The following is a 13042-nucleotide window of genomic DNA, read 5'->3' on the forward strand; positions in this document are numbered from 1 at the left end:
GCCCATGGATTTGTGAGTAGAACTCCCTTAACACATTAAATATTATAGCCCTGATCATTCATTAAACGTGTTTTTGACAACTAATTATAAATCAAAGCAAGGAGCATGAATCATAAATATGGAAGTTGATGTTGTGTCAGAAGACTCTGGCAAGTGAAAAAGAAAAGGTTTATTCATTCTGCCTGTAAGAACTATGTAAAGAAAAAAAAGTGTTTTGTTTTGTTTTGGGTGTTTTTTTTTTTTTTTTTTTTTTCCTCTTCCCCAGAAGAGAGAACAGGGAGAGCTGGCAGAGAAGCAACAGTGTAATGGAGAGGATTTCTAGGCCACCCAGCTGCCTAATTACTGGCAGCATCTCTGGATTTTTACAGCATCCTCTTGTGACACCACCCTTTGAAAAGCAATAATCCTACATTGTAACAAAAACAAACAAACAAAAAAAATATACATGCCATCACAAAAAGGCAACCCTGAACCTTCCAAGTAGAATAATTTAGCAAAGGATTTCATGTCATGAAGGACAAAGCAAAAGAATAAAAATTACTTTTCAATTTCTCCCTTCTACTGTAGTGTTTTAAAAAGCCGTGTTAAGTTGAAACACCACTTTTTAAATTTTAAACTTATTACAGTTTAATCCAGCAAGAGGAAAGCTTTGAAAATCCAATTTCTTTCGACACTGTATTTGGAAGAACAACAGTAGTGATACATTGTTTCATGCAAAACGAAAACAAAAAGCAAAGCCAGATGAAAAAGCACTGGTCTTTGGTAGCCTAGCACTTAAGATGTTTAAGCGGAACTGCTGTGGAATTATTTAGCAATTCCCCTCAGCATTCTCAGCGATTTCTTATAACAGATTCTTCAACAATATTATTAAAACTTGAGAGGGGGTAAATGGACCATAGCTGTGCCCCTGTGGAAGAGTCTCTGAAAAGACAAAGCGGTAGTATATGCCGCTAAGGGACAGCTAGCATGTATTAGCATAACTTCTAAGTTACAGAGCCTGCTCTTTATGGGGCAGCAACCTTCCCCAGTCATGCTTACACACTCCTGCAATAAGTGAAACCGATGTGTTCGATTAAGAAAGAATCTTTTCAAAAGATTTTGGATTTTTTTGTTTTGTTTTATAGCACTGCTGGATATTGGCATATCTCTTCTTTGGGGGAGTAACAATCGTGGAACCATTGCTTGGAATGCATTGATTCGTGTGTGCATTCAACCATTCATCAAACATTTGAGTGCCTTCCACAGTAGACCCTGTGAAGATTCCGGAGACATGAAGAGAAGTGTGACAAACTTTCTGTCCCTGAGGAGTCCATAGTCCGGAGAAAAAGACAAATATAAAAGCAAATTATTGCCATCCAATGGGATCAGTGCCATATTAACAGTAGGAATCAGGTCCGTAGGAAGCACTGAGGACGGTATGACCAATTTGCCAGGAGGATGAGGAAAAAGGGACAGAGTTTCGAAAAATCTATAAGTAAGTTAGTCTTAGTCTTTCAGGCTGCTGTAACAGAAATACCATAGACCGTGGGACTTAAACATTTATTTTTGACTATTCTGAAGGCTAGGAAGTCTAAGATCATAGTGCCTGCAGGTTCAGCATCCGGTGAGAACTCACTTCCTGTTTTAGAGACAGCTGTCTTCTCCTTGTGACCTCACACTGCAGGGGAGGTAAGAGTGCTCTCTTTTAAAAGTGCTCTCTTTTAAATAATCCCATTCACGAGGGCTCCATTTTCATGGCCTAATCACTCCCCAAAACCCCACTTCTTAATTCCATTACACTGAACGTTAGGATTTCAACATGTGAATTTGGGGGGTGCACAAACACTTAGTCCATAGCAAAGTTGTTCTAGACAAGAGGAAAGTGTCTTTTTCTTTAGTAACATACCACATAGGAACAAACAAACAGAGTGGGAAGTTTTCTTCTGTATTTCTTTAAAGCATCAAATCTCTATTATGTGTTGGACTCTTAAAAGGTAAAGTTTCCAGTTAGGCAACAAGTAAGTCATGAGAATAAAAGGTACAGCATAAGGAATATAGTCAGTGGTATTGTAATAGGATTGTATGGTGACAGATGGTAGCTACACTCGTGGTGAGCACAGCATAAGTAGAAGCATGTTGAATTGCTGTGTTGTACACCTGAAACTAATGTAACTTTGTGTGTCAACTGTACTAAAAAAAATTCAAGTGAAATTTCAAACCTAAATAAAAAAGGTAGAGTTAGTCAATGACTAATTTTCAATGCTACATACGGTCTGGTCCTAAATACATACTATTTGAGAAAAAAAGTATAAATGGTATCGTCTCTTTGGAGGCAGAACAGCATACTGTTTAAAGAGAGAGACCCTGAGAGAAGACTGCCTCGGTTTGAATCCCAGCCCCAATACTTACTAGCTGTGTGCCCCTGGGGAAGTTACTTAACCTCTTTGCGTCTCTGTTGTTTTTTTTTTTTAATCTATAAAATAGGGTGGTAATTATATTTTGTACCTGATAGAGTTGTTATGACTAATTCTTTACAGATACATAATAGGTTTTTAATTCGCAGTAGCTCTTATTATTTTAAATATTATGAAATAGATTTTCTATTATGCTAATTATTCACTAAGAATATTATAGATGAGAAAAGATTCTATAGCCTCTTTCGCTGGGATACTAATGGTATTTTTGATTGGGTAGAGTTTCAGTGAACTAAAAGATAATTTGCTTTTCTGAAGTACTGACTTCAAGCAACATTCGTATTTAATAATCTGGCACAATATTTTATATTTCCTAAGGTGTAAGGGCTAAGAAATTCTCAGCTAGTAAATGTAAAGCAAAGCAAAACAAAAAACAACCCTACATACTTATTTCTTTAGGGATAAAATTTCCATGAACACTTTGACTTGTGGGCCACGTTAAACTTCTCACCACCTGGGCAACTGGGTGGCTCAGTCGGTTAAGTGTCCGACTTCCGCTCAGGTCATGGTCTGGCGGCTTGTGGGTTTGAGCCCCGCATTGGGCTCTGTGCTGACAGCTCAGAGCCTGGAGCTGCTTCGGATTCTGTGTCTCCCTCTTTCTCTGCCCCTCCCCCATTTGCACTCTGTCCCCATCTCTTGAAAATGAACCTAAAAAAAGTTTTAAAAATTTTAAACTTATCGGGGCGCCTGAGTGGCTCAGTCAGTTAAGCGTCCGACTTTGGCTTAGACCATGATCTCATAGTTCGTGAGTTCGAGCCCCACATCAGGCTCTGTGCTGACAGCTTAGAGCCTGGAACCTGCTTCAAATTCTATGTCTCCCTCTCTCTCTGCTCCTCCCCCGCTCATGCTCTGTCTCTCTCTCCTTCAAAAATAAGTAAAAACATTAAAAAAAATTTAAACTTATCATTAGCAAAATGAAATGTGTTGGTCTTTTAAACGTAAAGTTACTCTTGCTTCCAGAAAGTCCTTTCATTCACTGAAATGCATATTGCTGTCACATGTATTGTCTGTCACATGCATAATAATTGTCTTTGGAAATGCAAAATTCCACTGAATCATATATCCTAGTACTGGCCTGAGGTAAAGTTATGGTGGAGGTGGTATTTTACTGTGCCCTCAGGCATCTTCATTGTGTTTTCTCCTTCCTTTCTATCCTCTCTATCATAACCTACTTTTGAAGTCTTCATTTACACTAAAGTATAGGAAAACTGATACTAACTTACACTAACAGGGTGTCTGTGGATCATCTGACTAAAGTTTTCATGCCTTAGATCAGGGATTCACAAAGGATAGCCCTTGGACCAAATCAGGTCTACAGCTTGTTCTTGTGCAAAAAGTTTGATTGAAGCACAGTTGAATTCATTTGTTTATGTATTGTCTGTGCTGCTTCCACACTACAAGGGCAGAGTTGAGTATATTTGAGACAGAAAACTTATGGCCCACAAACCCTAGACTATTTACTATCTGGCCTTTACCATAAAAGTTTTGCGATCTTTATCATAAATTCTGGACTTGATCCTATGAAGGGGACTTTCAGGATTTGGACTTATTTGATTCCTGATTTGTCCTTAAAAAATGTCTCTTTCTCTCCTTATACTTAAACACACACACACACACACCAGACACATGTGTTTTACCTAATTATAACTAAAGATTCCTCATCAGTCAACTGAATCTTTTTGGTAATTGTTTATAGTTCTATGGTATGATTACAAACAGATTGATCCTATTTTGACCTTCTATTTATCACAAACCCGAGTCTTTTATATTTTACACTAATTCTGTATCCCTTAGTCTGTGAGTCCTCTAGTGAAAATCAGGGTTATATTGTCTTTATATTTGAATCTAAAGCACCCCAAAAGTAAGAAAAAACTATATGTAATGAGAAAATGTATGGAAGAAAGAATTAATAATGAATATAACCTTTATAATTTTCTCTGGCTTCTTAAAAAGAAAAAAAAATCTTTTTAAGAGGGAAAAAAAAAAACCATTAAGTGTAGGTATAGATGTGAACCAAAAGTGATCTTCATTCACTACCGGTGATGGATTATAAATTGGTAAACATGTTTGGCATAATCTAGTATATCTAAAATACACTTGCCACATGACTCAGGAATTATACTCCTAAATATGTACCCTAAAGGGTTACGTGTCCATGTACACCAGGAAACATATACATAAGTGTTCATTGCACCATTTTTTTATAATAGCCAACCCCTGGAAAAAATCCAAATGTCCATAAACCATAGAAAGGGTGCACAAATTATGCTATTTTCCTAAGGATTTGGAAAATGGTAGGTTTTTAAAAAATAATTTCTTTATCTACTGGGTAAACCTAGAATTTTATCACTGTTACGGTTAACATCAGTGGCTGAGTGTAATGGGCTTATGTTCTTGGGTCTATATGGTAACTATAGAAATCCTTTTCTATCTGGATGGGTTCAGTTTTCAGGTAATTTGGCACAATCTGGCTTTGCTTGAAAATGTGAAGAGTAGAATTTTATAATTCACTATTTTTACATCTGTAGTAAATATCAACTTCAGGACAACCTTAACTCTGAGCGATATTAATCTCTCTACATAAGACAACATATAAATGTTGTTATACTTCAGTTACAAATTCCTATCATCATAGCTAAGACAGTTTCTATAATATCAGTATTCTTTAGTTATTTCAGTTGAACTATCTCTCTAGAATCACATATGCTTTTCATACTTTGAAGAGTCAATGTTACTACATTTTAGAAATTTTTTATTGTTTATTTATTTTTGAGAGAGAGACAGAGTGAGAGCAGAGGAGGGGCAGAATCTGAACCAGGCTCCAGGCTCTGAACTGTCAGCACAGAGCCCAACGCAGGGCTCGAATTCACTAACTGTGAGATCATGACCTGAGCCAAAGTCTGACGCTTAACTGATGAGCCACCCAGGTGCCCCAATGTTACTAGACTTTTAAAATGTAAATTTATATGACCACTTTGAAACAAGCTGGAATAAGGGACTTGGATTCCCCTCCTGCCTGAAACAATTTTTTTTTTGAAAAAAAATTTCTTTTACAACATATTGGATATTAGGTTTCTAAGGATAGTGAACCCTGAGAGACAGGAAACAAACAAAGGTTACCCTATGATTGTCTGGCTTATGGTCTTGAGAGTGTTTCCCAGCTCTGGCACAGGGAGAGGGAGTCTGGATGGAACCTGATAGACTCCCTTAGTTGAGGAGATGAAACAGACTTTCGTTGGACCAAAGTGGCTATAATACAGAAGATAGTGAGGAGAGAACTACACAGCAAGGGCACTATTGAAGTCTACGTAGGGTTCCCCTTAGTATTGAGCAGAGTACTAATCAGCACATGTATGTGAAGAAACTAACCAGGACTAGGAGAGTAACCAAATGAAATGGTTAGAAGGAAAAGTAGAGGAAGCCACACAGGGCTGGGAATAATGCCTGTTTCCACTAGCCAGACTGGAAAAATGAATAATTTACAGGACATTGTGTAGAGTACTCAGAGGGGTTATGCTTCAGTAGTGGGAAATAATGAGCCCTAGACTAAATACTGCTCTGATCCCACCTAGCAAATCTTCAAGGCAAGGATGAAAATGTTTCCAAGTAACTTAACTGCATACCAGAAATAAAACTCAAGGTATTTATAGAAATACAAAAATACTCAGCTTTCAACAAGGCAAAATTCACGATGTCTGGCATCCAATAAAAAATTATAGAATGCAAAGAAGCAAAAAAAAAAAAAAAAAAAACAACCCAGAATGAGGACAAAAATCAATCAATTAAAACCAACCCAGAACTAACACAGATGTTAGAATTGGCAAATAAGAATCCTGAAATAGTTATTATAACTGTATTCTACATATTCAGAAAACCATGGGAAAGATTTAACAGGTTAAGTAAAGACATGGAAATATATATATGTGAATAAATATATTCACATATATATATAAAATGAATAAATATATATATGAATCATAAAAAATCACAAAATCAAACTACAATGTCTGAGAAAAATTAACTGGATGGGATTAATGACAGATTAAGCATTGTAGAAGAAAATATTAGTAAACTTGAAGACATAGCAATTGAAGCTATCCAAATAAAACACATTGAGGGAAAAGAATGAAAGCTCTGAAGCAGCCTCAGTGTAAAACACATGTGATTAGATTCCATGAAGGAATGTAGGCAGGAAATACATGCAAAGAAATAATGGCCACAATTTTTTCAAATTTGATAAAAATTATAAACACACAAGGGGGGTTTGTTTTTATTTTTTATTGAAATATAGCAAACATATAGTGTTACTAAACACAGAGTTTTAAAGATCTCAATGAATCCCAAGCATAAGAAACATGAAGAAAACTACAGAAAAGCACATTATAATCAATTGGCCCAAAACCATGGATGGAGAGAAAATCTTAAAAGTGGCCAGAGAAAAAGACACGTTACATACAAAGGGGAAGGAGATAAGCATGACAACTGATTATTTTGAGAACAATGTAAACAAAAGAGAGTGGGGCAGCATCTTTAGAGTACTGAAAGGAGGAAAACAAATTAGAATTCTATGCCCACTGAAAATGTACTTCAAAAAATGAAAGCAAAATATGAAGTTTTTCAGACCTATAAAACCCAGGAGAGTTCATTGCCAACAGACCCACACTGTAAGAAATGTTAAAGGTAATCTCTTAGGCAGAAGGAAAATAATACCATGTGAAAATATGGATCTATACAATGGAATATGAAAAGTCCTGGAAATGTGAACCATGTGGGTCAATATGCAAGTTATTTTTTTATTATTTAAAAACCATTAAAAGACAGTTAATATTTAAAAAAATAGTAGGTAGTACGAGTTTCTATTAAATGTACAAATAAAATGTAGGACAACAACAAAACATGGCCAGAAGAGAAGAAATGAAAGTATATTATCATAACATTATTATATTATTCACGAACTAGTATAATGTCACTTGAAGACAGACTCTGATAAATCAAAAATGTATATTATAAACCCCCAAACAAACATTAAAATAATAAAACAAGAATTAGAGCTAAAGATTTAATAAAAGAGATAGAAGGGGAAAATAAAAATATACTAAATCCAGAAGAAAGCAAAAAAAAAAAAAGGAAAAGAAAGAAAAAATAGAACAAGAAGATAATAAATTACAGAATCATAGACTTAAACCTGATTATATCAATGATCACATTAATGGTTGTGGTAAACAAAATCCTAAAACAGCCTCAAAAGATTTCCTTCCCTAAACCACACGACTGAATATGATGAGGTATGAGGGGAGTGGTTGTATTAAATTATAGGATGACGGGAGATTATCTAGGTAGATATAACCTAATCACTGAACTCTTTAAAAAAAAAGCAGATAGATTTCTCTGTTGGGAGCAAGAGAATTCAGAGATTCAAAGTGAGAGAAAAATTCAGTGTACCATTGGATACTTGAAGATTGAGAGGGTCATATGATAAGGATCCTGGATGGCCTCTGGTAGCTGAAAGGAGTCCTTGGCTGACAGCCAGCAAGGAAATGGGACCTTAGTTCTACAATCACAATCAATTGAATTCTAACAACTTAAGTGAGCGGGAAGCAAATTATTTGATAGAGCCTCTAGATAAAAGGCCAACATGGCCAACACCTAGACTTTGCCCTCGTGAGCCTAAGAAGAGAACCTATTAGAGCCCACCTGGACTTCTGACCTACAGATCTGGGAGATAATGAATTGGTGTTGTTTCAACCTGCTAAATTTCTGGTAATTGATTATACAGCAATAAAAAAAGTAAGATAAATGTAATGGTAAAACACATACACAGAAACAGACAAAACAAAACTCAGTCCAGTTAAAAGACAGAGACCGTTAGAGTGGATGCAAAAGCAAGAACGACCTGTGTGATGCTAACTTTACTACAAGAAGCTTACTTTAAATTTAAAAACAAAAACATATTAAAAGTAAGGCTTGAAAAAAGATATACCATACTAACACTAATCAAAAGAAAGCTGTAGTGGCTGTATTAATATCAAATAAAGATTTCAGAGCAAAGAATATTATCAGGGGTAAAGAAGGTTATTTTGTCATGAAAAGACATTCATCCAGAAAACAACAATTCTAAACATTTATGTACCTAATGTCAGGGCTCCAAAATACAAAGAAGAATTCAAAAGGGAAATCTGGAAGTGTTTTGAACTGAATGAAAATAGATTTGTGAAATTCTACTAAAGCAGAATTTGGAGAATGATTTCTAGCACTAAACACAAAAATTAACTCAAGATTTATCACAGATCTAAATATAAGTCCTAACACTATAAAACTGGAAGAAATATAGGAGATTTATTTTAAAGTTTATTCATTTATTTTGAAAGAGAGTGAGCAAGCGCGAGCGAACTGTGAGATCATGACTTGAACCGAAATCAAGAGTCAGATACTTAACCAATTGAGCCACTCAGGCACCCCAAAACTGGAGGAAATACAGATTTTTGACCTCAAGTGTAGCAAAGATTTCTCAGACACAACACCAAAAGGATGATCCATAAAACAAAAAGTGATGGTTTGAATTTCCTCAAAATTAAAAATTTCTGCTCTTTGAAAGTGACTACTAAAAGAATGAAAGGACAAGAAACAGACTGGAACAAAATACCAATCTTATATATGACAAAGGACTTGTGTCTATACTATATCAAGAATTTTCAAAATTCAGTGATAGGAAGATACTCCAGTTCTTTTAAATGAGCAAAATGTTTGAACAGACAATTTATCGAAGAAGATATATTTATGGCAAATAAGCACACAGAAATAAGTTCAGTTTCATTAGTTACTGGGGAAGTGCAAATTAAGATGGAAATAATGGCTAGCACCTGGTATTGGAATGGCTAAAATAAAAAAAAAAAAATGTTGATTGTACTGAGTGTTGGCAAGGATAGCAGTTGCATACTCATCACTACTAGTGGGAATGGAAAATGAAACAAATTCTTTAGGAAAAAATATCAACAATTTCTTAAAACTTAACATTGCCTACTTTATGATTCACACATTTCATTCCTAAGTAATTACTCAAGAGAAATGAAATCATATGCTCATACAAAGGCTACACATGAATGTTTATGACCACCTTTTCTGTAATAGTTCCAAACTAGAAATAGTACAAATGTCCATCAACTAGTGAATGGATAAAGAAATCGTGGTCTGTATGTGCAGTGGAATACTACCCAGCAATAAAAATGAGTGAATGAACTGTTGATAAAAACTAAAACATGGATGAGTCTAAAAATAATTATGCTGAGCAACAGAAGCCAGACAACAAGTAGCACATATTGTATGATTTCATTTACTGAAATTTCTAGAAAATGTAAACTAATTGATGGTCACAGCAGACCAATGGTTCTCTGGGAATGGTGGGGAATGAATGGGGAGAGGAAGGAGTGTGGGATTACAAAGGCTATTAGGAAACTTATAGGGTGATGGATATGTTCACTACCTAGATGTGATGGTTTCACAATGTATCTATATGTAAAATGTAACAGATTTTATACTTTAAATTTTGCAGTTTTCTGTATTTTAATTATATTTCAATTAAGCTATTAAGAAAAAGTAAGACTACTCAAAATAAATTTGAACATTAAGTTCAATAACCTGTAAAATCAGTAAATAGAATATACATAGACATACTTGCTTTAGCACATTTTCTGTCAAAAATAGCCTCTTGCTGGTGTCACTGGGAACAGTGGATTTAGGGAATAAATTTACCTTGAGATCCTGATCCATATTCTTAAAAAAATTTATCTTCATCTTAAAAATATCTGTAGGATCAGATGATATGGTAGTTGCTATGGAAACTGCGCATCGGAGGCCGAATCACAGTGTGTAAAAGTTGTAAGTTATAAACACCTTACAGTAACTGCTGTTCTGCTGTTCCTGTCACCCGTCCTCCTTGGGAAGGAAAAATCGTTTCTTAATGAACTTCAAAATCTTTTTAAAAATACTTTTGCAAAACAGTCTTATCTGCTAACGGTATCCCTTACTAGAATTAACACTCTTGTGGTACGAAAGTGAAAGGTGACATTTTAAGTGATGGGGAATGAAGATTTTGCAATTAAGAATCATTTACAAGGAACTGGTGTGGAAAACTGCAAGCAACCTCTTTTAGATGTGGCCAACAAGTAAAAGACCATTTATATGATCTTTTAGATGTGGCCAACAAGCAAAGATCAGTTTCTCCTAGTGAATAAAAAGGAAATGGGAAAGCATCTGGGGGCTTTCCTCAAACAAATTAGTTTGCCTCTGGATATTTCATGGGATAAATGTAGGAAGATACATGGGTTTGAACTATTTAAGGAGCCAGTGAAAAGCCTCCTGGCCTTCTTAGTCCTTATAAAACAAGGTAGTGACTTTCTGACCCATAAGAAATAATTAATATATTTCTGTTCTATCCACACCCCAGCCAATATATTTATTTCAGACTGTAGAGTCACAGAATCTATAGTCTTTCTGGCTAGACATCAAACATAGCCTCAATCAGAGATATTTTTACCACTTGGTTCACTTGCTTTAATTGTACCAGGTGTCTGGGATATTTTATTTTATTGAATCTACTAGATTTTCTGAAACCCACATAAAAAAGACTATAAAATTGAACTTAAACATGAGCTCATTTCTAATTTTAATGGTTTGAAATTGTCTCTGTTTTGCTAGTTGGGTTCATTTCATTTTTAGGGGGCAATCAAATTAGAATTGTGTTTAGAGTACTCTGTCTTTAAGTTATTGCTCGTGGTTATGGCAACATGAATTAATATCTTTATCTTCCCTCTAAAGGAATTGCAGCTGTATGCTTTCAATGTTCAGTTCATACCCTGGAAACAAATTTCATGCTGGGAAGAGTGCACTTCCGTCCTCAGACCACCTTCCCTCTGTAGGATTATACTAAAACCAAGACAGAGCTACTTCTAATTCTCTGCTGGCATCTTCATCCATGATAGGATAAAGCCCAACCAGATGCAGTCCTCCATGATCTATGTGGCTCTTGCCTGGTGTCACTGAGAGCCAGTGCCCTCACTGCTTCTACCCTAAAGACAGATGGAATTACTTCTATTTCTTCACATCTATCCTGCTCTTTAACCTTTCTGTGGCTTTGCACTTGCTTCCTTTGAGAGCATTTGCCCCCTTTTGTAAATCTCAAAAACTCCTGAATGCTTCCTCCTTTGAAGCTTTTTCCAACTGAAGGGAGCTGACAACTCCCTCATACCTACCTATGTATGCACATATCTCTATTAAAACACTTGCTGTAGTGTATTACACATATCTGCCCCCCTTAGTAGATTGCCCACACTGTTGGAGAGCAGGGCTGTCCTACCCCCCTTTGTATTCTCTATATCTAGGACAGGACCCAGCCGCAGGTAATCTACCATCCCTAGTCTGGCACCCCTGGTGGACGTTGGCATGCGTAAGGAATATAAATGGCCACTTTTCTATTTTATGATGGTGCTCAGTCAAGGCCATGGGAATGCTAGAATCTTGCCCTGTCAGTTTCCCAAGTCATTCTGTGTAACGAATGCAGAAACAGGTGCAGAATGTGAATCAGAGGGCTTTAATTGCTGTGCAAGCACCTGATTCCCAAAAGGAGAATTCTGGTCCAAGGCCACATTGGAATGTATGGTTTATATTCAAAGTCTAAGCGAGATCTCCTTCTTCCCTTCTGACAGCTGGAAGAAGGCAGTTTAAGAGAGTAGATGCTGCAAATCTAAAAAGAATGTCCCATTTTTCCCATCTAGTCTTATGCAATTGTTGAGAGCCCCATTAGAGCAAATGTGGTCCAGTCAGTTGTGGGCTCTAACCAATCAAGTCTTTTCTTGGAGGAAATAGAAGGTCTAAGCAGACAAGGCATAGACAGAGGCTGTAAAACTGACTCCTCCCTACACTGTGTGCGTTGTAAAGTGGCAGCTGTAGTTAATGGTACATTCCAGGTAGACTGCACTGTCTTCGTAGGCCAATGCTCAGCATTACATTGAAGCTTCTTGTGGTAAACTTGTTGATGGATAGGGACAACAAGAACACAATACATTTTCACCTGAAAATAGTAACTGATATTTATTTAGCACTTCTTATATGTTAGGCACTTATTTTTGCACACTTTGTAAACTAATTTAATTCTCACAATAATTCCGTGAAACAAACTATTATACCCATGGCCTGGGTAACAAGATATTTAATAGCTTGTGTAAAGTTACATAGGTATTATACGGCAGAAACAGGACTTAAAGCCAGGCTGTCTGCTTTGGAGTCTTAGCCCTTAGCCGCTCTAGTATACTACACATGGTAGAATGGCTCCTTTAGAGCAACCACTGTGCCAGACCCTGGAGACAATGCAGAACAACATGGACGTGTCATCCCAAGACCCGCAGTCTAATGAGGGGTACAGGGCATTATGATACATGTAATAGAAGTACCTATGAGGATCCCAAATTCATACTTTGGAGTACAAGTTAAGGCTTGAGGAGGAATTAAAGTTTGACAGGCAGTTAAGGTCAGACAAAATGGGTCAGGAAAGGGTGGAATACTGGCATTAGCAAAAGGCTGGGGATGAGAGAAAG

The 13042-nt window shown here is 36.3% G+C and overlaps 1 protein-coding gene across 6 annotated transcripts in view; it reads left to right on the forward strand.

The window, feature by feature from the left end:
• TRIQK (triple QxxK/R motif containing) overlaps nt 1-13042 on the forward strand; it is a 291286-nt gene that overhangs the window by 154409 nt on the left and 123835 nt on the right. The window contains exon 7 of one of the 6 annotated variants that reach the window (XM_049633159.1): nt 1125-3677. The exons of the other annotated variants lie outside the window; for them this stretch is intronic. Within the exon in view, the coding sequence (XP_049489116.1) occupies nt 1125-1315 (191 nt within the window). The 3' untranslated portion in view covers nt 1316-3677. Of the gene's footprint in view, nt 1-1124; nt 3678-13042 lie in introns of those variants that run through there. 6 annotated transcript variants of the gene reach the window in all.

This window comes from Panthera uncia, chromosome F2 (assembly GCF_023721935.1).
Source record: "Panthera uncia isolate 11264 chromosome F2, Puncia_PCG_1.0, whole genome shotgun sequence".
Lineage (NCBI taxonomy): Eukaryota > Metazoa > Chordata > Mammalia > Carnivora > Felidae > Panthera > Panthera uncia.